The 27,605-nt window shown below is 53.6% G+C and overlaps 2 protein-coding genes across 11 annotated transcripts in view; one reads left to right on the top strand and one right to left on the bottom strand.

Moving 5' to 3' along the window:
• The window catches only part of HMGXB3 (HMG-box containing 3), a 62,003-nt gene extending 49,927 nt beyond the window's left edge, over positions 1–12,076 (top strand). For all 9 annotated transcript variants that reach the window (XM_082454044.1, XM_082454049.1, XM_082454048.1 and 6 more), the window contains 7 exons: positions 930–1,061; positions 1,984–2,168; positions 5,528–5,747; positions 6,996–7,129; positions 7,931–8,047; positions 9,529–9,738; positions 10,730–12,076. In XM_082454044.1, coding sequence (XP_082310170.1) covers positions 930–1,061; positions 1,984–2,168; positions 5,528–5,747; positions 6,996–7,129; positions 7,931–8,047; positions 9,529–9,738; positions 10,730–11,197 — 1,466 coding nt within the window. In that variant the 3' untranslated portion in view covers positions 11,198–12,076. The remainder of the gene's footprint in view (positions 1–929; positions 1,062–1,983; positions 2,169–5,527; positions 5,748–6,995; positions 7,130–7,930; positions 8,048–9,528; positions 9,739–10,729) is intronic.
• Positions 12,077–12,210: 134 nt separating this feature from the next.
• CSF1R (colony stimulating factor 1 receptor) overlaps positions 12,211–27,605 on the bottom strand; it is a 48,396-nt gene continuing 33,001 nt past the window's right edge. The window contains exons 10-23 of one of the 2 annotated variants that reach the window (XM_082454100.1): positions 27,379–27,566; positions 25,570–25,685; positions 19,876–20,002; positions 19,656–19,760; positions 19,061–19,171; positions 18,189–18,351; positions 16,053–16,144; positions 15,860–15,957; positions 15,079–15,201; positions 14,888–14,999; positions 14,166–14,265; positions 13,190–13,298; positions 12,968–13,100; positions 12,211–12,642 (exon numbers count right to left, since the gene is read on the bottom strand). In XM_082454100.1, coding sequence (XP_082310226.1) covers positions 12,972–13,100; positions 13,190–13,298; positions 14,166–14,265; positions 14,888–14,999; positions 15,079–15,201; positions 15,860–15,957; positions 16,053–16,144; positions 18,189–18,351; positions 19,061–19,171; positions 19,656–19,760; positions 19,876–20,002; positions 25,570–25,685; positions 27,379–27,566 — 1,573 coding nt within the window. In that variant the 3' untranslated portion in view covers positions 12,211–12,642; positions 12,968–12,971. Of the gene's footprint in view, positions 13,101–13,189; positions 13,299–14,165; positions 14,266–14,887; positions 15,000–15,078; positions 15,202–15,859; positions 15,958–16,052; positions 16,145–18,188; positions 18,352–19,060; positions 19,172–19,655; positions 19,761–19,875; positions 20,003–25,569; positions 25,686–27,378; positions 27,567–27,605 lie in introns of both variants that reach the window. The other variant, XM_082454099.1, reaches the window with a different exon arrangement.

The raw sequence follows: 27,605 nt of genomic DNA, 5'->3' as shown, positions 1-27,605 counted from the left end.
GAGGCATCCCAGCACTGGTTCCTGTAGGCTGTTGGGTGGGGCCAGGTTTTGGTGAGAAAATGGCAGCCTCCAGGAGGGTTCATGCCAATTAGTACTCCCCAGAATTACTGCCACCAGTGTCTGTCCCCGCAGTGAGCCACAGCCGCCCCTTGCCTCCACAGGAGACCCTCCAATACCAACAGGTAGGCCTGGCTCAGGGTCTTATGAGGTCACCGCTTTTTCTCCTGGGTCCTGGTGCGCACAAGACCTTGTGTGCACCCTCTGAGATTAGAGTTTGTTTCCCTCTGTCCTGTTGAATTCCTGCAATCAGTCCCCTCTGGCCTTCAAAGCCAGATGCTCTGGGAGCTCCTCCTCTCATTGCCAGACCCCCAGGCTGGGGAGCCTAACGTGAGGCTCAGAACTTTCACTCCTGTGGGAGAACCTCTACGATATAATTATTTTCCAGTTTGTGGGTCGCCCATTTGGCAGGTGTGGGATTTGATTTTATTGTGATTGCTCCCCTCCTACCATCTTGTTGTGGGTTCTACTTTTTCTTTGGATGTAGGATATCTTTTTTGGGTAGGTTCCAGTGGTTTTTTTTGTTGATGGTTGTTCCAGCAGTTAGTTGTGATTTTGGTGTTTTCATAAGAAGAGATGAGCTCATGTCCTTCTCTTCTGCCATCTTCTAGGCAAGGTTTCTGAGCAGCCCCTGCATGCTGAAAAGGCTGCTCTGTGCTCTGGGTACAATGGGATCCAATTAAACAGTTTCCTTCACAGCTGCTTGTAGGTTACCAACTAGCAGGTGACCTCTAGTTTTGTATTATATTGAATGTACCACAATTTATTTTTTAATGTCCCCCCATTGATGGGCATTTAGTTAGTCTCCTGTTTTTTCCCATTGTGGATGTTGTTAACAGTGAATTTCTCTGTTGCCATTTTTTAACCTGCAGGTCTCTTTAATGTGGGAAACAAGCTGCTAGTGAGCCTGGACTTGCTTTTTGCAATCCGAAACCACATCAAGCTGGGAGAGGACCCCAGAGTATCCATCAGCACTCTTCTGAAGTCAGTGCAGGATCAGACAGGTAAAGGTTGGCTTCCTCCGTTTCCCCAAGGTTAGTTCTAAGCCCCCTGGGAATTTCCAGTGATGGGCTTCCGTTAACATAACTACCTTGGAGGAGAGTCTGATATTTTGAAAAGGAGACATTCTTGACTTCCTAACATACTCCTCCTCCTGAATTTTACAAATGCCAAACTTTGGAAAGCATAAGTCTTTCCATGTATCCAGAGACCTTCAGCACAAGATTAAACAGACTTCATAGAAGCTCATCCTTTGGTCATAGGTAGACTTGGCGTTACTACATGCTAAGCAGACTCATTCTGAATACGCAGCTTCTGGAGGTCTGCTCCCATTTCCAAGGCTCATGCTGAGACATGAAGGTGGGCACCACCCTCCTTATTATTAGAAATTATTTTTCCCTTTGCTTTCCTCATTTCTTTCTGTTTATGCTTTTCCCATCCCTTCCTACAGAATCCAGGCCCCCTGCCCCTTCCCTACTATGAGGTCAGATGGAGTAGAAGAAAGGTTCTAGGGTCAGACAGGTTTGTGTTTGAGTCTGCGCTATACCACTTAGTGGCAGTGTGGTTTTGAGTAAGTTATTCTCTGTGCCTCAGTTTTTCCAGTTATTCAGTGAGGATAATAATACTCTTGGCTCATAAAGATGTGAGAGTTAAATGAGAGAATGTATTCAAAGCTCTCAGCACAGCATCTAGGTCCTAGTGGGTGCTGAGTACAGGGCAGCTGTAACTCTCATTGGAATTGCCCTTTGAGTTGCCACCCGAACACCTAATGGCTAGGGTGCTTGACCCTTTGGTGGTTAGTACTCTTGGGTGTTCTTAGGAGAGAAGCAGTCTTGCAGAATTGCTATTCTTGCTGGCCATTGCTCATCCCCTGTGGCCTCCAGGTCTTCTTCTGTGAACTTCTCAGAGCTCTTGCTCTCCTTCCAGAGAAGACTCTTACCTCAGAGGAGCTGAGCCAGCTGCAGGAGCTGCTGTGCAATGGCTATTGGGCTTTTGAGTGCCTCACTGTCCGAGACTACAATGACATGATCTGTGGCATCTGTGGTGTGGCCCCCAAAGTGGAAGTTGCCCAGAGGAGTGAAGAAAACGTGCTGGCACTAAAGAGTGTGGAGGTAAGTGCCTCTTGGTCACCACGGGTGACCTTTAGACATGTCTGCACACTTTGGCAGCCACCTTCCTGCATGGTGTTTCCAGGAGCAGATGGCTCTAGTTCCTTCCTGGGTGAGGTGAGTAGCTTTTTCTTGCCACTTCCCAGGTTTTCATCTAAGGCAGCCCAGAGGGAAATGGAGGCACTTGTTACTTATTCAACAAATTTATTAAACATGAACTATAGGTGCACTTTTTAGGCATTTGGGAAATGGCAGTTAAACCCATGGAGTTTTTGAGCTCATGGAGCTCACTTTCTGATTTGGGGAGACAGGAGACAAACATTAATAATTGTGTATATTATATTAAAATACTATTAATATATATTATATGTAATACATTAAAGTAACATAATAACAGTAAGGCAGGGTAAGGAAGAGAGCAGTATCGTGGGAAGAAGGGGCTCCTGCTTTATAGAGGGTAGTCGGGGAAGTCCTGTCTGACACCAGGGCATTTGTAGTTTTCAGTGGGGGGAACATTCCAGGCAGAGGGAGCAGCAAGAATGGGATCTGAAGAGGGTTTGCTGGGCATGGTTGAGGAACAGAAAGGTGGCCGATGTGGCTGGCCCTCTGTGAGCGGGGGATAGAGTGGTCAGATGTATGAGGTTCAAGGGGCTACGGGTGGCCCGGGCCATTGTAAAGACTTCCACTGAGTGAAATGGAGAGCCAGTGAAGGGTTTTGAGGAATAGTGGACTGATCTGACTTAGGTTCTTAACTAAAAAATGTTCACACAAAGATAACACCAAACTTAGATGGCTTTATACATTAATTCTAACAAATATCCAAGAAATAAGATTCCAGTCATAGAAGAATAGCAAAAGTGGATATAAGTCATTGTGTAAGGCCATATAACTGAAAACAAAACCAAACATTTAATATAAGATGAAAATTTGGGCTGATAGTACTCATGAATATAGATGCCAGAGTTCTGAATAAGATAATTGCAGAACAAATCTAACAATGAGTAAAATAAACTCATGACTAAGCTTATCCCAGGAAGGCAAGATTGTTTCAACGTTAGAAAATATACTAATGTAATTCAGTACTTAACAGTTTAAAGGAGAAAACCCATATGATTATTTCACTGGGTGTCTAAAAAAGGCTTTCTTTTTAATTCAGCGCCCATTATGATAAAAGTCTTCACAAACTAAGACTAATAGGGAAAATTATTTAACCTGGTACAGGGAATTTTACAAAAATTCCATGGGTGAACTCTTTCCCATCATCATGCTGAGAGGTCTGGTCTGCCTGCATAGGTGTGGAGTGCCCCGTGAGCATGCTAGTAGTCACGGTGGGTGCAAGCTTTCCATCTCTGAACTCTACCACAGCGACTCTTTAAGCACTGGACCTGCAGCTCACTTGTTTGCCACCGGGAGTGGTACAGGACCTCTGGAGAAAAGCTCTGGTGTATTTTGACACGGCCAGCTGAGCATATTAGGGATTTAATGCATATTCCTCTTTCTCTTCCCAATTAAAAAAATAAGTACATACGCTGATCAAATAGTTCTATTTTGAGCGTGGTGGTGTATAATGAGATATATGAAAACAAGCATAATGCTACTGGAGACTTCTAAGTGTTCCCTGTAGGTAAAATGAACTGTAAAAAAAATTTGCTTTTGTGTGTTATCTCACAAAGAGGCTGTTTCTAGACTCATTTAAATCTGCTTGTCTAATAGAAATATTAATAGTAGTGCAGCTATGATTTATTGAGCATTTTATTACATATACCAAGTTCTTACTCTGTACTCAGTGCATTACTTTCTGGGTGACTTCTCAACCCTGTGATATTTTTGTAGATGAAGGGGGTTTGTCCAAGCTCATCCGGTCAGGAAGGGGTGGAGCTGGGATTTGACCTTGGTCTGGCTCCCTGACTCCAGAATCTGAACTCATAAGCACCACCATGCTCACCAGTACCTCCTGGGACCCTGAGCTCTGGTTTTTTAAACACATCTGGTCACAGGCTTTTTGGCTTTTTGCTCTCTAGAATAGACAGAAGCCCGCCTCCCTGCAAAAACTCACATGTCCTAGTCCTGCCTGGCACCCGCCTTGTTCCGATCAAGGCTCGCTCCTCACAGAATGGAGTAGCATTCCCTTCACTTTCCGTATGCGTGTCTCTTCTCTTCTTTGTTTCTGGATGTTTCTTTCTAGAGACCAGGAATTTGTTGTCTCCCTTGTGTGTGTGGAGTGCAGAGTTGGGTAGTGCGTACGAGGAGAGCAGGCTGGGGGTGTTCTAAAGTCAGTGAAATAAAACAGAAAGGTATTGAACAAAACAAACATGCAGTTGTCCATGAGGAGACTGTAGGGTTGGCCCCTCCCCTCGGGGACTGGTAGAGGAGGACCCTCTGGACTGATAAGAGACGTCTCTATGTGGAGCAGTGGGTCTCAGACTTTGTGGGCATAAGAATTACATTGGGCAATGATTTTCAAACTTTTTAGTGTGAGAGGCTTGCTGGGCCCCACCCCCAGGGTTTCTGATTCAGTGGGTCTGGAGTGGGCTGAGCATTTGCATTTCTAGCAAGTTACCAGGCGGTGCTCATGCCACTGGTCCGCGCTTTGAGAACCACTCACCTAGGGAATCTTTTAAAAATGCAGCCTTAGGGATTTAGTTCATACAGATTGAGGTGCAGCCTGGATATCAGCATTGCTGAGTAATGCAAATGATTCTGATGAGGTAATAGGATCAGGGTCTCACTTTGAGGGCTGCATAAGAGGGCTTACAGGAAGAAAAATTGAGTAGCACAGTGCTAGATGTCTACAGTAGGTAAGTACATGCTGCACGTAGAGGAGATAGCCGTGTGCTGGCATGGTCTGGGAGGACCTTCGGGAGGAGGTGAGGGATCAACAGGGCCTTGCAAGTGGGTGGAGTGCCACTAAGTTTTATTCTGATGATTCCTGCCAGCCAGGCATAAGGATTAGGGGCTTGGGCTTTGGAACTAGATCTTTGTTCACATTCTAGTTCAGACTGCCCCTCGCTCCAGTCCTCTCACCTCAGGCACCCTCAGGCTTGTATAGTAGTAGTTAATTAGTCAGTGTCTGGCACATGACAGGCAGTGGTAGCTGCCCTCTCCTGGCGAGGCAGGGAAGAGGACATGAATAAAGGCATAGACGCAGAAGGGACTTAGGTCTTGGGGAGTGCTGTGGTGTGGGAGAAAGGAATGAGGCCAAGGAGCAGTTTGGCACTAAGATGTTAGATTCAGGGGTGTCCCGGCAGTGTGTGGCTGTCTGACTCCTTCCCCCTGCTCAGCCTGTATGGAGAAGGTAGGCTGTTGTGTTGCTGACGTTCTGTGGCTCCTACAGTTTGACCTTTTTTGTCCTGACCTTTTAGTTCACCTGGCCTGACTTCTTGGCCTCTAGTGAGGTAAATGTGGAGGACTTTTGGGCCACGATGGAGACAGAAGTGATTGAGCAGGTGGCCTTCCCCGCCAGCATCCCTATCACCAAGTTTGATGCCTCTGTTATTGCCCCCTTCTTCCCACCACTCATGAGAGGAGCTGTGGTCGTCAACACTGAGAAAGACAAAAACCTGGATGTGCAGCCAGTACCTGGTAAGGCCACCTGGTAGCTGGGGTCAGGGAAGGGTCCCGTCGCGTCTGGAACATTGTCCATGGCAAGACAGCATGTATGGTTGAGAAGGGGCCAGGCCCACCTGGAGGGCTCTTTCTGGAAAGATAATGACAACCTGTGACAAAATCCCCTGGAGATTAAAGTCATGTGCAGAGTTTTGAAGAGCTGCCAGCCACATTGTATAGGACTGACCCACATAGCCCACTGTCAGCCTTCTGGGATGCACTGCACTGAACAGTGGGAACCCTCTGAAAAATGCTGATGATAGGGCTTCAACCCCAAAGATTCTCACTGAGAGATGTAGGGGGAGGCAGGGAGTCTAGTCTGCCTTCTAAACAAGTCTTTCAGATGGTTTTTTAGATGCTCTGTGCTTATACGTTGAGAAGCCCTGGGCTAGCTCTTTTGAGGGCATCAGTTTCTGACAACTTGGGTTTGATTCCCAGCTATGCCACTCAGTGACCATGTGACCTCCACCAAATCCCTGCATTGCCCTGAGCCTCTGTTGCTTCATTTACAAAGGGGGCATGACATTGCTACCCACCACCTAGGTTGTTGTGAAGATTAAGTGAGCTAATACAGTTAGAGTGATGGCCTACTTTTTTTTTTTTAACTGCAACTCAGAGTAAGCAATAGGTTCTACATCATGACTCAGCATGATGGTCATGTAAGTAACACGTCTGTGTATATCTGTAACTAAAACAACTTTCATAAAACAGTACTTTCCCTTACCAAATGCAACATACTTGATTTTCTATTCTATTTCATTTTTAAAATCCTGGATATGACCTGCTAAATTGATTTTATAAGTAAGGCCCCTGCATAGTTCTGTTGATCAGGTTCAGGAACATAGTATATAAAGAGCATTTTTTAAATGAGAGCTGCTGTTCCTCGTGTTGCTGCAGTTGTGTTAAGAATCTGAGATCATGGTTCTGGAAAAACTTAAAAGGTTAAAAGCTGACGCATCTCAGGGTTCTTTGCATGGGTGCCCTGCAGGGTATCTCCCCTAGATGTTCAAAGGCAGAAAGCTGGTTCTCAGAGACTTTGGGTATCTATAGAAGCTTAAGACCTGCCTTGAGTCCACCTCTCCCAGCCCCAAGGGCAGTGCTCAGGGCAAAGCCTGCTCGACTGTGGACCAGGCCCCCTTGTTCCCATCCTCGTGCGTGAGGGACTCCGCAGGACCTCAGGTGGCTGGCAGTAGTGCCCTCCCATTAGCACGACGTCTCTTGCAGGCAATGGCGGTGCCTTGGTACGGCTGCTCCAGGAGGGCGCCTGCAAGCTCGAGGAGATCGGCTCCTACAGCGAGAAGGAGCTGCACTGCCTGCTGAGGCAGTGTGGCATCCCCTTCGGGGCAGAAGACTCCAAGGTGAGTCTCGGGGCAGCGCTGGGGGTAGGGACTTTGGGAGCAGACTGGTGGGCCATTTTTCTGGGCAGAGATATGAATACCCGTGACTGGGCACTTGTGTTGGACACAGGGTGCTGGCGGGCAGGGAGGCCTGGGAGATAGCCAGCAGCCAGATTGTGACATGCACGCAAGGCCTTCCCATCCAGGCAGTTTCTCTGTTGAGGTAGTGGGTCCAGACTCAGGTTCAGGAATCCAGGCTCTCCTGTTAACTGTGTGTGGCCTTGGATAAGCTGCCTTACACATCTGAGCCTCATTTTCCTCATTTGCAAAGTGGAAATAACCAAAATACCAACCTCATGAAGTTTGCAGTGTCTAGTTATCACCTATCCAGGCTCTTAGAAAACAAGCACCATGGCATCCGTAGAGAAGGATGTGGAGGGGTGTGTGTATTTTATCCATACATTTTGTACTTCCCTTCATACTAATGTGCTCTTGAAAATCTGATGCTTCAAGTTCAGACTCAAATGTTGGCTCCTCTTTGACACTTACCCTGCGCTGTAAAAAGTAGAGAGAACCCAGGCCTCAGAGTCTGGCAGCTTGATCAGTCTGGCTGGCTCTGTCTGTGACCTGGCCCTTACAGGGCCTCAGCGTCCCCATATGTACCTAAAGGACATTGGGCTGGTGAGGCTCCAAGGCCCAATCTGGCCTTAACAGTTTATTCATTTGCTTTGAGTGAGTATTTGAAGTGAGCATTTGGTGCTGTGTACCAAGCCTGGTTGCTTAGCATTCACTGCTGTGTTTAATCTTGTCCTTGTGCTCTAGAACCAGCTCTGCTTCTCCTTGTTGGCCCTCTACGAATCTGTTCAGAATGGAGCCAGAGCTCGACAGCCCCCACCTCATCTCACAGGGGGTAAAATCTACAAGATGTGCCCCCATCAGGTAGGAGGATAACGAGGAGGAACTCAGGGTGAATTTGTTCATGTCAGTTTGCCCACGCAGAGGCTCTGATTGATCCAGCTCATCCTGGGGCTGGCACTTAGGTCACTGGGCAGCTGTGGAATAGCTCCTTATGGGTCATCACCAGTGAGTATTAGGCACCCTCCTGTGTGCTGGCCCCTGCATCAGCTGTTGAGGGTACAAACGTGAGCAACGAAGATGTCATTCCTCCCTGGGTGACCTCATATTGAGAAATAAAGCCACCATGACTTGTGGCAACAGCTCTGCAGGAACTAGACAAGGACCAGAGATAGTAGCAGAGAGGGACCTGCTGTCTGTGGGGCCCCATGCAAAGAGCCCCATGTAAGCTTGGGAAGGGATGTGACCACTATGTCCTGAGTGGGGAGGGGTCCCCGGAGGCCAGTTCATGTAGAGCTTTGGAGGCAAGAGTAACAGTTTGGGTTTTCTTCTGAGAGTGATGAGGGGCCCATTGGATGGTTTGAATGGGAAATGGTCTGATTTGGGTTCTAGGAAGATCACTCCTTAGGCCCGTAGAGAGCATGCACTGGGTAGGCGCCAGGATAGCACTGGGAAGCTTGTGCCCTGTGTGACACAGTCATCCCAATCCAAGAAGATGCCAGGGTAGAAAACCCCCTGAACAGTGCTAAATGGGGAAGACGGCTTCGCAGAGCCTCCATTTCACTGAGTGGGCAGGGCGACTAGCTGTCGAAAGAGAGTCAGGTCATCAACTCCTTTAACAACCCCTGGCAGGTCAGAGCCTGCTCAGAGCCTTGTGTTCATGTGACTGGGGTTCATCTCAGGAGAAGCACTTGACAACACAGGGATGTGAGAGCTATAGCTCTCGGGGCTGTGGTGGGCCAGCGGTATTACTTGGAGGCGATAGCCAGGACTGGTAGGTGTGAAGGTAGGGAGGTAGAGGCAGAATTCTCCAGTGGACACACAGCTGCCCAGCAGTGGAGTGGTATTTGGGGGATTTGACGAAGGCTATACCTTCATCAGGGGTTCTCATCTGGACAGCACCGTCAGGGTCTGCTCAAAATACAGATGCTTAGACTCCATCTTCAGTGGCTAATTCTGTAGATCTGGAGTGGGACCCAGGAACTTCCTCTTAGCTGCTGGTGCCATACAGCTTGGGAACCACTGGACTAGATGGTGTTTGGTGGGGTGATGTGGAGGGTGGGGTTTGGAGGTGATGCCTTGGTGGGTGGGAATGGGGGGGATCTCTCAGCCTCATTTGAGGCTCGGATGCTCCCAGCTCTTCTCCCAGCCTGCAGTGAGCTGCCGACTTCATTCAGGGACAGAAGTAGGAGGGAAGCAGAATGTCATGGGCTCTGGCAGGATGGCGTGACCTCAGTCATAAAACCTGATTGTCCATCTTCCTGGGAAGAAGCGAGTGGACCTGACTCGGTCTGTCTGCAGATTGGCTTCTTCACCCTGTGCTGTACTCTCCTTCTCCCCACCAGGTGGTGTGCGGCTCCAAGTATCTTGTGCGGGGCGAGAGTGCCCTCGACCATGTGGATCTGCTCGTCTCCTCCCGCCATTGGCCTCCTGTGTATGTGGTCGACATGGCCACACCAGTGGCCCTGTGTGCTGACCTCTGCTACCCAGAGCTGACCAACCAGATGTGGGGGAGGAATCAGGGCTGTTTCTCTAGCCCCACGGAGCCGCCTGTGGTGAGTTCCCTTCTGAGGAACTGGGATGCATCCCCCTGGTTCGTTGGGAAGACCTTCTGCGAACCATCCACCACCTTTTTTCTCCACCAGTGTTTTGTCTCAATGCTCTGGAACCAGCATTTACTCCACATACTGACCAACGTGTGTGTGTGTGTGTGTGTGTGTGTGTGTGTGTGTGTGTGTCTACAGCATGTCACTTAGGGCGCCCAGGGTGACCCCAGGTATCTTGGGGTCAAAGGGGTCACCTTGCAGTTAAGCCTAGAAAATTGCCACCTTTGAGGACACTGTGCGTGCTGACATACTAAAGGCCCACACCAGCCCTGTTTTGGCTGTGAATATGCTGCATGGCATTCCTTGGTTTGTGATCTAGAGGCACAGTGGCTTAGAAAACGCTGACCGTATCAACCCCTTCCCTCTAATTAAAAGGGGAAAGTAAGGCCCCGGGGTGAAAATGGACCTGTCGAGTGTCACACAGCAGATTAATGGCAGGGCCCTGGTCTCTGTGTCTTGGTGCACTGTATCAGGCTGTGGTTCTTAGCACGGGCACATGCCCTTTGCTAGAAGAGATATTAGGACTGGTAATAGGAAGGGGATGTCATTGTCATCACTTGCCTTTTCCTTAGTCCATGGGGCTCCCTGGCTTTGTAAGGTGGGTGTGAGGCATTGCAGAAGGGCATCTGAGCCTCCACGGGAACTACTTCCTTCCAGTTCCCCTGCAGCCCCAGTCTGAATTGATTAGGCAGATATAAATAATAGCTCAGGTAATCCAGCATCTGCTCTGGGAGGTGGCCACTGTTACTGTCCCCATTCTCACATGAGGAAACGGAGGCACAGGAGGGGAGGAAAGGGGGACTTGCCCCAGGAAACGTGTTATGTGGTGACGGTAGGATTTAAACAGAGCTGGCTCACCCACAGCTTTCACTCTCACCCATCACACAGCTTGGACCTTAATCTTCCCTCACGTCACAGTGGCTTATCATCTCCCTTGCAGAGCGTGTCCTGCCCAGAACTCTCGGACCAGCATTATACGGTGGACATGACGGAGGCTGAGCACTCTGTCCAGCACCCGGTCACCAAGACTGCCACCCGGCGCATCGTCCATGCAGGCACGCAGCCCAGTCCTGGCGACCCCAGCGCTGGGCACCACTCCTTGGCCCTGTGTCCTGAGTTGGCGCCCTACGCAGCCATCCTGTCCTCCTTCGCAGACAGCAAACCAAACAGCGTCCGCCAGCGGCCCATTGCCTTTGACAATGCCACCCACTATTACCTCTACAACCGCCTCATGGACTTCCTTACCAGTCGCGAGATTGTCAACCGGCAGATCCATGACATTGTGCAGAGCTGCCAGCCTGGCGAGGTGGTCATCCGAGACACCCTCTACCGCCTCGGGGTTGCTCAGATCAAGACAGAGACGGAGGAGGACGCTGAGGAAGAGGAGGTGGCCACAGCCGCAGAGTAAGCCGGGCTCTTGCGCAGGGACCGCACCGTCTCTCTCAAGCCATAGTAAGGCCCTTGCCCGAGGCAGATCCATCCAGGGGACCAGCCTCTGATGCTGGGACTGACCAAAGAGCTTCCATTTCCTGAGCACGGTGGAGCCCAGGGTCCTTGGTTCTCAACCTTCTGGGGGTCGGGAGAGGCACCAGGACACTCTTTACTAGCCCCAAAAGAGCACTTGGGTGGCACCATATGTTCAATAAAGGGGCAGGGAGGCTGAGAGAAGGCAGGTAGCTGCTGGCTTCCCAGGGGCGCCTGTGGGTCGGGGTGGAGTTCCTGGGTGGGCCAAGGCTGCTGAGGTTTCCCTTCCCACCCAGGGACACCGTTTTCAGCCCCTGCAGCCTGTTGCCTTTGTCTCGGGGCCTTGGGGGCTTCATTAGCTCCAGGGGTCCCTTTGGGCTCTCGATTCTCCCAGAGGACGAATGCATTCCCCTCCTGTTCTTCCTGCACCCACATCTGGGGGCAGCTGAGAAAGGGTGAGCCACAGCTCTCTTCCAGGCCTAGCCTCCCTGCCCCAAGCTTTGAGGAAGAGGATCCCCTTCCTCCTTTCCTGGTCACTGCTGCTGCGGCCTGCATCCTCTCTGGACCCTCATCACAGAGGGGATGTGGCCCGTGAGCATGACATAACCTGGGGGCAGTAGGAAAAACTCCCTTCTGTGAAGGGTAAGCAGACTGGGCCGTAAGGAAACAGCAGGACTGGCTCAAGTGCCCAAAGTTTGCTTAGGGCACGGGAATTATTGGCCGTGTTATTTAATTTATTGAGAGGAGTGGAATAGGTGGCTTTTTTCCCCTCCCTCTTCCCTGACCAGAATAAAGTTTATTAAATTATATGGTTTGGGCGCAACAGGAGTCAATTCCAGCCTCATTGTATGCAGCTTAGTGGGGTTGGGCTCCCGAGGTGCTGGGGTTGGTCACTCACCGCAGAAGGATGGAAGGAGGTCCCCGGGAATCCGCATGGCACAAAGATCAGAGGCCAGCTGTGTTAATGCTGTTAGTTTAATGCTGACAGAGACATCCCACAGTGTGACTGTTAGTTATGATGAGTCAACCTCGAGTGTGTGCTGCTTGCTTGGTGTGGCCAGCCACACGGGGCCCCTGCCTTCCAGCTCAGAATGGCAGGGGGGGCCGGACAGAGCACCCCAACCTTTAGCTGCCACCTGGCTCAGTATCAGACCCAGGGTGGGTGGGGCCGTGGAGAGAAGGCTTAGAGGCAGAGAGGGGCAATTAGATTATTCCAGAGGAGCCACCCTCCTCCAAGGGCCTGAACCACGTGCAGCCCTGAGCACCTGTCTGCTCTCCTTGATCCACTCAGCAGGTGTCCCTCCATTCGGCCAAGGCCCAAGGAGCCTTGTTTTTTCTCAAGATTGGGGCAGCTCCTGCGGACTTCAGAGTCACAAAACCAGTCCATTTCTATTGAAACAGGAGGGGAGGAAGTGGGAACAGGCTAAGAGTGAGCTGGGTATTCTCCCAGTTGGCATAGCACACATGAGGCCACAGCACTGAGAACTGGCGGGGGCGGGGCTGAGCCCCAGCCCCTGACTGGCAGTGATGGCCCAGGCCCTGGGAGTGGGGTTCTCTCCACCTCCTGTAGATCCCACATTCCCGAGTTTCAGAGCTGGGCCAGGCTGTTGAGTGAAATGACCAAGGGCACAGTCTGTGTTCTCCCCCTGGTGCCCCATCCATGGAGGAGTTGAGAGCTTGGAGGAGGGGAGAGACAATACGTCCCTGTGATCACCTCCTCAGCAGAACTGGTAGTTGTTGGGTTGCAGCAGGGGCTGGGCAATGTCCCCCTGTTCACAGCAGGCCAGGTGCTCGCTGGAACTCTCCTCCTCCGGCTCGCTGCTGCTGCTTGGCAGGTTGCTGTAGTCCTGGGTGGGGGGATGTCAGGGGATGGTCAGAACTGATCAGTCAGGCCCAGCTTTAACCAGCCACCCACCCTGAGCCTGGCACCACTCACCTGCTCTCTTCTATCCACTTGAACCTGCTCCTGAAGGAGGGAGCAGATTTGCTGGAAGGTGGGTCTGCGGGTCGGCTCCAGGGCCCAGCAGGACTGCATGATGCTGTATCTGAGGCAGGACAGAAGCTACTTGTGGGCCTGGGACTCATCACGTCTGTGCACGCACGCACACACACTACAGGGTCCTGCCCCGCAGAGGTCCCAAAACCAAATCAGTCAGAAGGGAGCTTCGCACAAGGCCAGTGCGAAGTCCTTGGTGTGCATTATCTAATCTTTCCAGTAACCCTGGGAAAAAGGGCTTTTTGTCAAAATGGGCATGGTAACTGAGGAGAAGAAAAGCTCAGAGATGCTATTTTGCCCAAGCTCCTAGGATGAAGGGGCACTCTTGCTGCCTGCAGGTAGGTTTAAGAGGCCAGTTGATGGTAGGACTAAAGTGGCTGAGGAGCTAGCTGGCTGGGTGCATCCACCGTGGCAGTAAGCGCCTGGGTGGCATAGGGAGCAGCCGTGGAGAGACAGTGGCTGGAGAAAGATGCAGTGGGTGAGATGGGCCAGCGAGCGTGGGGGAAGGCTGTGGTGAGGGCAGGGAGCCAGTGGGGAGGCTCTGGTGGGCTGGCTGGCGTGAGGCGGCTAAGAGGCTGCAGCAGCTTGCTGGCTATGCTGAGCGAGAGGCTGGCTGCCCACAGAGCTCGGCAGGGAAGAGAGAGCCTTCTTGAGGTCATAACAGAGTCTGAGTTAAACATTCATCATCCGTCTTAGGGCCAGCCCCAGTTAAGAGCCCTCTTTGAGAATGTCCCCCACGCTACCTGGGAAACCAGTGGAAACCCTGAACTTGAGAAAAGGGGTCCGTCTTAGTCCACTGTGAGCAAGAGGAAGCCTGACCCTGGAACGTTGTGGACAGGAAAGACAGGCCACACACCTTCCCATCCACTTCCAACAAATCCTGGGGTGTTCTTCCTCCCTGGGGTCCTTCACTTACATGTTCTTTGGGGCAAACACGGGCTGGGCCATTTGGTATCCGTCCTTCACCAGTTTATAGAACTTGCTGTTCACCAGGATGCCAGGGTAGGGGTTCAGCCCTGCAAAGGACAAGATCATGGAAAAGCCCATATTCCGTGCTCACCGTCACCTTCCCCCACACATCTTGGCAGGGCTGGGTGTGAAGGGTCCCAGCTGGACTGCGATGATAGAACAGCAGCTCCCCTTAGCAAATATTTACTATATGCCGGGCACTGCAAACGGCTTAGGCTTCTAGGACGTTGAAAGTCTTCACCCAGGCCTCATCCCACCCACAAAATTCCAGCACAGGCTTTGGAATAAGAGGTTGGTAGAGGAGTACATTGAAGGGCTTAGCCCAAGTTCCTGTGCCTAGTGCTCCAGAAATGGGAGCTGTGTCTTCATGGACATGCATGTTTCAGACAGTGAGGGCAAACAGCATTCTAGGAAACAGCAGCTGCACAAGCAGACAGGTGAGGAAACAGCCTGGAGGGAGTGCCTGTCGAGGTAGAGGGCCTGCCCCGCCCACTGTGGAGCTGCAACGCTTGGTTTTAAGATACTTTGCCCATCCCTGCACTCTTAGCAGCCCTTGCTCTTCCCTGACCACCAAGTGTCCTTGACTAGCATCCTCCACGAGGTGTAGGACACTGGGTAACCAAGCACCAGTCAGCCCCACAATGAGCCTGCACTGGGCCAGCGGCGTACCGAGTGAGAAGATCTCCCAGAGGAGGATGCCGTAGGACCAGACGTCGCTCTGAACCGTGTAGACGCAGTCGAAGATGCTCTCTGGGGCCATCCACTTCACGGGCAGGCGGGCCTGGCACAGCAGACCCCAGTCACCTTGCACCCTGGGTCACCACCCCTCCCCAGCCTGGCCCTACCTTCCCAGCACTCACATTGCCCTTGACGATGTAGTTGGAGTCATTCATGATGTCCCTAGCCAGACCAAAGTCCCCAATCTTGGCCACATGGCCACTGGTCAGCAGCACATTTCTGGCTGCCACGTCCCGGTGGATGCACTGAGGGAAAGCACTGTAGAGTTAGTCTTGACCCTTCCCCTACCTGAGCCCAAGGTGCAGGAGGAACAGCCAGGGCCCCAGAAGGCTTCGGGTCCTCTTCGAGGAAGTGGGCATCGGTTTTGGTCCTGTACCCTGGGTCCTGTCCCTACCTTCTACCAAGACCCAGGTCTGGGAAAATTTAATATGGTCATACGGTCAGTGTTGAGAAACCACCGTGACTCTGGCCCTCTGGCCCTGAGTGGCAGGAGCTGCCTCAGAGCTAGGTGGTCTGCATGGGCCCAGGAGCAGTGAGCCCTGGAGCTCCTAACAGGAGCAGGAGCTGCCACCCTCAGGGCCCTACCGTTCCAGGCCCTTCCCTAAACATCTGCATACATTGTAACCCAGTTCCACCTTCATGCCATTCTACGATTGTGCCCGTTTTTATAGGTGTCGAAACCTAGGCTCAGAGAGGTTCAGCAGTTGCTCAAAGCCACACAGCAAGCGGCAGAGCCAGCATTCAGGCTCTAGACTCCCAGGCCTGTGTTGTAAGGAGGACGACCCCCTTCACACACTCCCTTTTCTCCCCCTTGTCCTCACCCATCCAGCTTCACGGGGGGTTGGCTGCCCCTGCCCGCCCCCCAGCTGACCACACATCACAGGGACCTGTTTTCTGACTCACGTTCTTGGAAGCGAGGAATGCCATGCCCTGGGCCACCTGGCTGGAGAAGTGGAGCAGGTCACGCAGCTCCAGCGGCCGCCCGTCCTCCTTGTCCAGGTCTGGTGTGGGGGAGAGGCGTCAGGGCGGCCCCCCCCCCCCACCTCAACCCAAGCAGCCCTTCTCGTCTCCCTCAGCCCTGGTACCTCCTCCGCACCTTGCTCAGAGAATGAGTCATTTGATGAAGAAGTGGAGACGGGCCTCATCTCCACATAGGTGTCCACACCCTGGCTGGAGAAGCCGCTGTCCCTGCATAGGAGAGGGGGCCGCGGGCTGGTCAGTGCCCGTCACTGCACTGCCCAGCTCAGGCCTCTCCCAGCCACTCAGCAGAGAAAGGAAGGGACCTCAGGGTCAACTTGAACTTCCCTTTCTGACACCTCCTTTCTGAGTGATCAGTGACCTCTGCTTGGCCATCCAGTGAGGGAGCTTACAACCTGTTCTCTCTTTGGGCAGCTCTGCCTGTTAGAAAGTTCTCCACTGTTCCTAATGCTAATCTGCCCCCCGGCTATTCCTCCTCCTGGGGTCCTCGCTCTGCCCTCCAGAAGCATCTCTCTCTTCTCTGGAACAGCCCAGCAGGGCTTTGAGCATATTCCAGGGCCCCTTCTTTGAGCCCTCTTGTCTACATCACGGCTCTCCCTTCTGGCTGCACATTAAAATCACTCAGGGAGTTCCAGATACTCAGACCACCAAACCAGAGACTTCAGAAACTAGGGGTAAAACCCAGTCATTCCCACTTACACATTACTCCAGGCAGTTCCCGTGTGCAGCCAGAGTTGAGGACTGGTCTAGAGCAGTGCTTCTTAAACTATCCATGTGCATATGAATCACTTGGGGAATCTTATTCAAATGCAGATTCGGACTCAGCAGGTTTGGGTAGGCCTGAGATTGTACATTCCTAACAGCTCTCAGAAGCCTGTGAGCCTGTGCTTCCCGTGGCTGTTCAGGTTGAGAAGCACGGCTCCATGTTGAATAGCCACCACTGCTTCTAATATTCCAACCAGATAGGAGTCCGGACCTCTCACCTCCTGCTCCCTCTGTGATACAGCTGTGCGCCTTGACGATGTCCTTACTCTCATGTTACCAGAAAAACAACCTAGTGCTTTATTTATGGTTTGACCATTAAACTATCCACTCCCTTGGTCTAGAAAGTATACTTCTATTAATGTAGCCTGGGATCCCATTAGTAGGACTGGTTCACATGCCATTTGCCCTTGAAATCACCTGACTCTGAATCCTTTCCCCACCTGTAGATTTGAAGATGGAAGCTAATACTTGACTTTAGTTCTCATTTTGAGTTGCTCTGGCCTGAGTTTCCAGCCTGCTGAGGCCCAGCATGAGCCACCCTCTCAAAAGGGTGTCAGAAAATCAGAGAAAATCCCCCCAGCCCCCATACTCGAGGTCACTGGATGGAGTGAAATGGCCTCCTTCCCCTTTTGCCTCCCCTGGCTTGGTAGCTGACATTGGTAGGATAGGAGCCCAGCGTATACCCTTCTTGTTCTGACCCAGCAGCCTGGCCCTGAAGCCCCACAAGCCCCGAGTCCAAGACTCCCAGGAGATCAGTGTAGCTCAGGTGAGCACTGGACTAGGAGTCAACAGAGCGGAATCCAGCCAGGCTCCGCCTCTGCCCCTGACTCATGTGTGACGCAAAGGCCACTTCCTCTCTCTGGTTCCCCAATGTGGCTCTGTCCATCTGCCTCTGGGTGGCTTCCAGGAATCACAGCATTACAGAACGAGAGAGCAGACAGACCCTGAGGGGTTCAACCCCTGATGGCTTGCTGGGGAAACTGAGGCCCAAGTGGACCAGGGACCTGGCCACAGCTATGCTGTTTTGCCCCTTCTCATTCAACGCCCAAAAGACTCTATCCCACTTCTCCATGGCTACTCGAAAGTGGAATGGGTGCCCTCCAGCCCCCGACAGCACATGCTATGGGAGAAACAGGGCCATTATCCCCAAGGTTTGCCCATCGCTAGCTAGGGCCCCGAATGGATCTTGGTTGATCTTTCACGTATGATAAAATGATTTCATTAATGCCTATCTCCACCAGACTGTGAGAGGCCCATCTTTGCCCTCAATACTCCCAGAACATAGTAGGGGCTCAAATATTTGTTGGATGATGGGAATAAGTAGGAGGAAAACTGAGTTGCCCATATAATATGGGCGGCTACTCCCCACTGCACAAACGGGAAGGTGAGGACCACGCAAGCCACCCAACCCTGAGCTGACTTCGGGGACAGACATGGGGGCCCCACCTCCCAGTCCTGGCCTCCTTCCTGTCTTTCACCAGGATACTACCTGCGGATGTATTTCTTTTCCAAGTGGATGTTCTTGTAGCCGGTGACTGCCTTGGGGTCCTGGCCTGGACTCAGGCTGGGTCCCAGCATGGCCTCAGCCTTCCTTCGCAGAAAGTTGAGCAGGTCGCCATAGCAACAGTACTCAGTGATGACCAGGACAGGGCCTAGAGCAGCCAAGAGTGGGGTCAGTGCACCCCTAACGCACCACCCCGTGTGGACAGGAACATGGGGCAGGGGCAATAAGAACCCGGACTGGGACTCAGGAGCCCCGGGTTCTAATCCTGCCTGTCTGTAAGCAGCCCTCTCTGCTTTCTGGGTGACCTCAGTGACCCAACTGTCTAAAGCAGAGGAACCTCCAAAAAACTGTAGCTGAAGAATTCTTCCTTCGAAGGAAATCTATGACAGTTCCACACAAGTCAAAGCTGCTATAGGAGAAGAGATTGGAGCGGACTGAGAGTCCCAACAGGCCCCGGGGCACTAATGTGGGCCCTGCGGTGAGTGTCCAAGCCTCTTTGAGTGGGGGCTTCGTAAGAGATAGATTTGAAGGGCTTCACTCCAGACCCAGACCCATAGCATCAGACTCCCTGGAGCAGGGCCCAGGCATCTGCACTCTTTTCTCCTTTTCCAGGTGACCCTGATGCCCTCCCATGTCTGAGAGCCACTGATCAGATCTCACACAACTGCCTGTCATCCATAAGCAGCTTCTGACCAGTCCAGGCATCTGGCCTAGAAATTCAAGGGATGCTGAGACAGGGATCCCACCTTCACTTTGTGGAGACGGGAAGGGGAAGATGGAGTGAGGTAGCCCTGGGGCCCTCAGACACCCAAGAGGCCCCACCACCATGGGCTCCCATGCCTGCCAGGGCCCCTTACCTCCATGGGTACAGGCTCCCAGAAGGTTGACTATGTTCTCGTGCTGGCCCAGGTGGCTCATGATCTTCAGTTCTGACATGAGGGCCTCCTTCTCATCAGCGTGAGCCGTGGCTGGGAGATGGGGCCACAGGTCCCACAGACAGAGAAAGGGCAGGACGTGGAGAGCCATGCACACAGACACCCAGGGGAGCAAAGCAGAGGGGACCCAGAGCACCAAAGCAATCAGAAGCCGAAAGAGGCAGGAGAAATGAGGACACACGATGGGAGTTACAGGGAGAGAGAGAGGAGAGATGGCCTGTTACTGAGCTGGTTTTGGGTGGCAGGAGGCCAAGCTGTGGCCAGGCCATAGGCCAGGATGGCCTCTGTGCACCTCAGCCCCTTCGAGGCTCAGGCAGAAGCCCTTCCACACCCAGGAGTTAGAGGGAGCCGGGAGCTCACAAAGGAAGCCGGGAGTCCTCACCCCCGATCCCAGGCTCTGTTCCACAGGCCCTGACAGGCTGAAAATGTGGGTGATGCCCTTGTGACAACAGAACAGACCCTCCCCTGGCATTTACCACCTCCTGCCCGCTCCCCCAAACCTGCTTCCTGCACTCACACTTCAGCATCTTCACAGCCACCTTCAGAACAGCATCTTCCTTGCCCAGACCAAAGGCCGTGGCCTCTACCACCTTCCCAAAGGCGCCTGCTCCAAGGGTTTTACCTGCCACACACAAAGCCTCCTTAGGTCCCGGGGCACCTAAGGGCCCACAGGCTCCCTGCCACCCACGCTGGCCCTGTGACAGGAGGGCGTGTTGGGTGCTGAGACCCTGGCTCACCAAACTGCAGGTTGTTCCGGGGGAACTCCCACTTCTCGTTGTAGGGTAGCTGGGTTGGGTCGATGAAGGTGTAGCTGTTACCCCCGTAGCTCTCGATGATCTTCCAGCGCACCTGGTACTTGGGCTTCTGCAGAGGGAGAGGGAGGAGGCATGGGTCAGCTGGGCCTGGCAGGTGGCTCTTGGACATCATCCTGACGCGGGAGGACGGGCTGGGCGGGCCCACCGCACAGCGGGAGGAGGTCGGTGTGGCCTGCGACGTGGTGAGAGGGGCTGTGTCATCTCATGCCCATGGCACCGAGAGCCCCGTCCCTGCCTGGCTTGGCCTTACCATGGGACCGTCCATTCTCCAAGCCTCAGTTTCCCTACCTGTGTATTGAAAGATTTGGACAGGATCACCTCTGAGGGTTTTGACAGCTCTGATAATTTGGTAATTCCCGAGCCAGGAGGGAGGGTGGAACTGTAGATCGATCCATCCATCCATCCATCCTCCCCTCCAATTATTACTTGTTTTATTTTCACTTGTGGTAAGAACAAAATTTACCATCCCAACCATTTTTGAGTATACCATTCAGTAGTGTTATATACAGTCACAATGTTGTGCAACCAACCTCCAGAACTCTTTTCATCTTGAAAAGCTGGAAGTCTGTACTCACTAAACAACAACTCCCTGTTCCCCGCTCCCCCGAGCCCCCAGCCACTTATCTCATGCATCTGACTGTTCTGGGTACCTTATTTAACTGGAATCATGCAGGATCTGTCCCTTTGTGACTGGCTTATCTCACTTAGCATGACGTCTTCAAGGTTCATCCATGTTGTTGCCTATGTCAGCATTTCCTTCCTTTTTAAGGCTGAATATTATTCCCATCCAAATATTTCACCGAGTACCTATTTGTTTCAGGCATCGTTGATTCAGAGTTTGACAAAACACGAGTCCCTGTCCCCTGGAGTTTGCATTCTAGTTGCTAAGACAGACAATCAACTCAGATACATACGTAGGAAATTTTCGAATAGCTCTATGGAGAAAAGAAAGCAAAGTAATAGGACAGAGAGCGCCGGGGACAACTGAAGACAAGTCAGGGAGGGCCCCTGAGGAGGTGAGAGGGAGCTGGCCACGTGAGCATCAGGGGAAGCACTTCGCGGGTGCAGGGAACAGAGGTGTGGAGGCCTGGGGGCGGGAAAGGTCTTGGCGAGTCTAAGGGACTGGAGGTGCCCGTGTGGCTGGAGGGGAGCGGGGACGGTTCTGGAGGCAGGAAAGTCTTGAGGGCTGCAATCAGCAAGTGAGTTCTCTAAGCGCAAGGTGAACCCTTTGAGGCTCGATGCAGGCGAGTGATGCATCCGACTACATTGCTAAAGGACCAACAGAGAGAGACCCCACGTACAAGACAGTGAGCATCTGGAGGACCCGCATTCCTCTCAGGCTCTCCATGCTGTTCCAACCAGCCAGCTGGCGGCAGAGCCGAAGCTGAGGAGGAGTGGCTGCCCCCCTCCTGCCCCGGGCGGCAGCTGCATGGGGGCATCATGCCAGGGGTGCCCACGAGAAGTGCTGATGGCACACAGAGTTTAGGTGGAAAGTGGAAGCTGGGCTGGGGCGGTGGAAGACACTGAGGCCTCGGGTCAGCAGTCCAGCTCTCTTTCCGGTCCGTCGTGGGGGACAGGGACCAGCTGGGCTGTGCTTAGCAGCTGGGCTCCTACACGGGGCACCCAACTCAGGCAGGGGGAGCTAAAGTGGGTGCTCGGGGAGGAGGGTGACTGAAGTCTCACCAGGTTAAGAGAAAAGACTCCAGATAGCCATAGGGAAGAACTTCCAGATGGTAGTTCGTGGGGAAAGACTGCAGTTAGACATAAGGAAGAATTTCCAGGTTCTGATTCAGGATGAGAGACTACTGGTGAACTTAAGGACATCCACGTTACAGTTTCAGCAGATAGTCTGAAACGGGACAGGAAGAGGACTTCCTGAGTGTCAGAGGATTCAAACCCTGCGTGTGGGTGCCTTCCCAACCCAAAGGATGGACACAGAACCAGGAGGGATTCCTTGACCTCATCTGGCCACTTCCATCTCCAGGAGCCACTGTGGTGAAGGCTGTTTTTTTCCCCCCTGCCACTTCTCCTTCCTCTGGCCCCGCAGCTGGGCCTGAGTCAGCCCCTCCCCAGCCCACCGCGAGCTGGGCAGGGGATATTGGGGAAAGGGAGGGCGAGGCTATCTGGCTGGAACTTCAGCTCTCTCTGAATCCCAGACCTGATAACTGGAGGACCACGCAGCTCTCCCATGCCTGCCTCAGGCATCCCCACCCCTCTTCCTGGAAAGCGGACACTAGCTCTGCTCAGCCTCTGCTATCCCTAGATGCGGCTCCTGTGTAACTCCCGGGGGCTTCTACCCAGAGGGGCCTCTCCTCTGAAGGAGAACCCTAATGGGGAGGCCAGGATGGGCAGCCTCGGAATGTAATGCTATCAGTGAGCGCCTCCTGAGCACTTCCTGTGAGTGGGCGCTGGGCTCCACACTCAACGTGCGTCATCTCACTTAATCCTCACAACAGGCCCAGGCCACTTCCCCTTGGTGACCGAGGTAGGCATGGAATCATCGAAGTCCCCACAACTCCCCATCCAGGCCTGCTGTTTTGGGTGGGCGGATGTTTTCTGTCTCAGGAAGGGGGAGATCTGAACAGTTTCCATTGGAAATCTTGGGGACCCTCCTGTGCATCCCCCATATACCTCCCCATCCCCAGAGCTCAGTTCCGACCCCCAGAATTCCAGCCTCTCCAGTGGCTTCCCCGTCTCCTTTGCTCCTCCCCATCCCCGTCATCCTTTCTTCCCCTTGTCCCTCCTCCTTCCAGCCTGCTGACTCCTGCCCTTTTCTCTTCCCCCTTGGCCCCTTGTGGTCTCTCTGGGGGCCAGAAAGGCGATGACTCAGCCCTGAGACAGAAGCAACCCTTCCCCCAAGTGGGGCCACCCCTCCCCTCAGGCCTGAGTAGTGAGGACAAGCCAGGCTGAGTCCCCAGTGAAGGGGCAAGACTCAGAACCCTGTGGAGCAAAGCAGAGGACACTTGGACACCAAGCCCTGAGGCAGGGCATGGCCATCTTGACCCCTGGGATGCCCTCCTTCTCTTGGCCTTGGATCGGCTCAGGGGCCAGTTCAATTTCTTAAATGGGATAAGAGGTGACTGGAGTACATGTTCCAAAAATGGTCCCATGAAGAGAGGGTAAGGTGTCCCCAAACCACAGCTGGCCAAGGGGGCTGGGCGGCCCAAGGCAGAAAGGGCTGGAGGGGGAACTGGGCCCTTCTCTAGAATCTCTGCAGGGCTGAGGAGGCAGCTCTGTGGGGACGGAGAGGCAGTTTTCAGCTCCATATAAGGAAGAACTTTGCAACAGAGCTGCTCAGAGAAGGAACGGGAGGCCACAACAGTGAGTGAAGTCCTGTCCCCGGGGGTGGGCGGAGTTGGATGGATCTGGGTCTGAATCCCGCCTTGCGAGGCTCCAGGACTCTAGGAAAACTGGTGTCTGTAAGCCTCTGTCTCCCCATCTGTGAAATGGTGTTGATAATGGCAGGCCCCGCACCAGGCTGTGCTGAAGATTCACGGAGGTGACGGCGTGTAGAGGAGTTAGCAGGGTGGTGGGCAGGGACAGTGCTCCGAGTGGGTGCTGAACACCCTGGACCCAGGAGGAAGTTGGCTGGGGAGCCCAAGTTAGCTCATGCATCTTGGGATTGGAGGGCTGTCTGACGTTGGGCCCATCCAAGATGCATGAGCTAACTTGGGCTCCCCAGCCAACTTCGTCCTGGGTCCAGGGTGTTCAGCATCCACTCGGAGCACTGTCCCTGCCCACCACCCTGCTAACTCCTCTACACGCCGTCACCTCCGTGAATCTTCAGCACAGCCTGGTGCGGGGCCTGCCATTATCAACACCATTTCACAGATGGGGAGACAGAGGCTTACAGACACCAGTTTTCCTAGAGTCCTGGAGCCTCGCAAGGCGGGATTCAGACCCAGATCCATCCAACGCCCAACCCTTGGCTCTTAAACTAGACCATCAGCCTCTTGGCATGTCACAGGAGGAGGCTGTAAAGGTCACCCACCCCACCGTGAACAGGTGGGGAAAATGAGGCCCAGAGAGGGCAGTCCACCTGCCAAGGTTGCATGAAGCCCAAAGAGGGCAGTCACCCAGCCAAGGTCTCATGGCAAACCAGTGTCCGAGCTGGACCCAGATCCCTGAAGACTTGACCTGGGGCCCTGGATTCCGTGCTCAGAGCTGCCTCCTCATGCTGTGTGCTGACATAAGCACCGGGCACCCCGTGGGCCCCTGGGGCACCCCCCGCATACCACCTACCTGTCTACTCCAAGTCCTCTACTCACACTAAAACCCACAAGGCAGGTGTGGGAAAGGGAAGGCAGCAGAGGAGCCCACAAGGTGGGTTATTCACCCCTAACTCACCTCACTCCCTTGTTCACACCTGCCGAACCTACAGGATGGGGTCCAACCCCTCAGACCCCCAACCTGTCCCCACCTGCGTCCTCTTCCAGGCATCAGTATTTCCGGAACTCACCTTGGTCTTTCCCCCACCTGCCTCTTTGTACACAGCGCCCTCTCCCCCAGAGACACCATTTCCCTGAATCTCATCTCCCCCTGGCTGCCTGCCCCGTTCTCCAAGGCCTCTCCCACCCACGCCGAGCCACCTCCTCCAAGCAGACTCCCTTCCCTGCCAGCCAGAAAAGATCCCTCCACTTCTGGCCTCCCACAGCCTTCTGGCCTGGCCCTCTCAGTGCCTGACTGCACCAGAAATAGTCATTTATGTAGGGAGGCAGTGAGGCTAAGTGGTGGAGGCCACAGGCTCTGGGGTGCAAGGCAACTGGGACTCTTGGGCGGGTCCTTCAACCTTGCTGAGCCTGCTTCCTTATTGTAAAATGCTGACTGCTCTAGTCCCTGCCTCTAGATTGTTTTGAGGGTAAAATAAGATGATTCCATGGTTTACAAAATGGTTTTTAAAAAACCAGCTACTGCCATTGACTGGCTGTAGACTAGGGCAACTGTCTCACCCTCTCAGAACCTCAGCTTCCAACTCTGTAAAACGGGGTTAGTGGTACTACCCACATGCCATGGTTGTTGAGGTCAGTAAATGAGGGGATGTAGGTATCATGCTTCATAACAATGCCCCTAAAATCGCCATCACTGACTGAGCACTCAGAGTGACAGGCAGTGCACTAAATATCAACATGCAATTAACAGCAGACTTGATTAATAATAATATTAAATAATGACGAGGACGATGATGGTCAGGCCTTCCCCTCCACTAACTTACCTGCTACCTGACAGAGACACAGGCCTGGCCCCATGATACCCTCTCTGTGTCCCTGGAAGCCCCCAGCTGGGACAGGTTCCCATGTTCATGCCCTCCCCAACCGCCACGGCTCTCCCCGTAGCAACTCTCCCTCTGTGATCCACGCCCTCACTTCCGCAGCTATTTAATTAGCAACCGTCTCCCTCGCTAGACAGAGACTTCTACGAGGGCAAAACCTCAGAGGCTCCAGCCACTGACACTGGCATACAGCAGGCGCCCACTAAAGAGCTGTTGGTTCAATGACTGGCTGACAGATGAATTCGTATTCACAGGGGCTGAAGGGCGGATCCACACAGCCTGGTAGCACTGCCCAGGGTCTGGCTCACTCGGGTGCCTGGCCGTCCCCCCGCCCTGCCCAGGCTCACCTGCTTGTACTTGTACAAAAGCAGCAGCAGCAGCAGCAGAAGCAAGGCCATGATGGACATGCAGGCCACCAGCACCGGCGTGAAGAGGGGCTCGTCAAGGGGCTGCATGTAGGCTCCTGGAAAGGGTGGGGCAGAGGAGTGAGCAGCGGAAGGGGCCTCTGAGACCCCCTGGCTCCCCACTGGAACAGGCCAGTTGCCTGGAACACAGTAGGTGCCCAATACGCTCTTACAGACTGAACGAGGAGTCCTCTCAGTGGGAAGCCTGTAGACCCTCCCCCAGCCGGGGGCAGGGAGGACCACCTCTCTAGCACTGCTCACGAGCAGCTCCAAACCCTGCCCAGACTCGCAGCCTCTGTGGCCAGGGGAGCCCCTCAGGTCACGCAGCCCACCCACTGCCCGTGCAAGGAGCCGCTGCAGCAGCCCGGCCTGGGGCTCAGCCACGACTTGCACACTCCCCCAGTGCGGAGGCTCACCACCTACACCTCTGGCCAGCTCGGATGGAAAGACCTTCTAGAGGTTAGGCTGAAATCTGCCTCCCCAGCATTTCCCTGAAGCTTCCCCGAGTGCCCTTTGGGACCACACAGCCCTTCTGGGAGTCTGAAAGCCAGGTTCATGGACCCGGGGTCTCCTCTTCCCAGATCAACAGCCCTAGTTCCCTTGATGTGTTTGGAAGGACATAATTTCCACCCCCTGGCCCAGAGCAGCAGCATGAGTCTGAGGCCCAGCCTCACCTCTGCCACTTAGGAGGTGTGACAGTGAACCTGTGACTTCTCTCTAAGCCTCAGGTTCATCATGCCCCAAGGGGGAAGGAAGACTGTGCTAACCTCCTAGGGGTGGGAGAGTTCATTGAAATAATGCCTGTAAAGGGCTTAGCACAGTGCCTGGCACAGTGTAAGCCTTCAATAAAATGTTGGCTTTATTATTTGTAATATACGACCACCAGCTGCAAGACAGAGCAGCCAAGGCAGCGGCATGTGGAATTGGGCCTTAGCCCACTTGCTGCAAGGCCAGCAGCTGGGGCACCTGCGGGCCCCCTGGGAGCCAGGCAGAGGCTCCCACTCTGTCCTCTCTGGGCCCAGAGAGCCTCACCAGGGCCTGGCACACGGTAGGTGCTGAACCTGCTTTTTAGAGGCCTGAGGGTTCTGTGGGCCTGTGCAGCCTTGGGCCTCTCAGAATCAGAGAACTAACCCACATGCAGCCTTTGTGCAGCGCAGAGAAAGATGCCTCTTTCTCTAGCCGGATGATGCAGCTGCGTTAGTGACCCCGCCCTGGACGGTGGCCCTGAATAGATAGGACTGTGTCTCTGGCAGGAAGGGAATCTGGGAGGGATGGAGAAGGCCGTCGAGGCTGGCCCTGGGATTGGGGGAGGGGGGGAGGGGACTGTTCATTTGTCGCCTGCTCACATCACCAGGCTAAGCTCCGGGGAGGCACTGCTCCCTGCACGAAGTGGGTCCCAAATACACACTTATGAACTAATGAGTCAGTTCAAGTGCAGGAATATGAGGAGAGGGGCCAGATAAGGCTGTGGCTGCTTCAGGCTGCTTTCTCTCTGGATCTCACGTCTGCGTCCCCTCTGCCCTTCTCCCCACTACTTCCAGCCCCACGGGTTCTAGACTCCCCCATCTCGCCACTTCAGGAGAGCTTTAGTCAGGAGGGGCCTGGAGTCACACGCAGAGAGCTAGAACTCGGTATGGCTGGGATCTGCTTGGCACTGGAACTCTGGCCCTTGGTTCCCAGGGGTGGGGCTGGGGGGCAGTTTCCTGGGCCCCCTTCCCATCTTGGCCTGGAGCAGGCGGGTCAAAGGCTCACCTACAGAGACAGGCCCGAAGGCCTGGGAGCTGTTCCCCACACTGTTGTAGGCCCTGCACTCGTACGTCCTGTTGTGTTCCAAGGTCCCAGTGGCCAGCAGGCTCTGGACGGTCACCTTGTGGAAGGGCTTTTGGCTCAGGACCTCAGGGTTTGGGTCGTCCAGGAGCAGCACTTCGGTGTTATCACATCTGGGAAGAACAGAATGTGGCTCAGAGTTTCAGGGTGCC

This window comes from Balaenoptera physalus (assembly GCF_965194825.1).
Source record: "Balaenoptera physalus genome assembly, chromosome: 3".
NCBI lineage: Eukaryota > Metazoa > Chordata > Mammalia > Artiodactyla > Balaenopteridae > Balaenoptera > Balaenoptera physalus.
The sequence above is the reverse complement of the archived record's forward strand: the minus strand, read 5'-3'. Positions and strand labels throughout refer to the sequence as shown.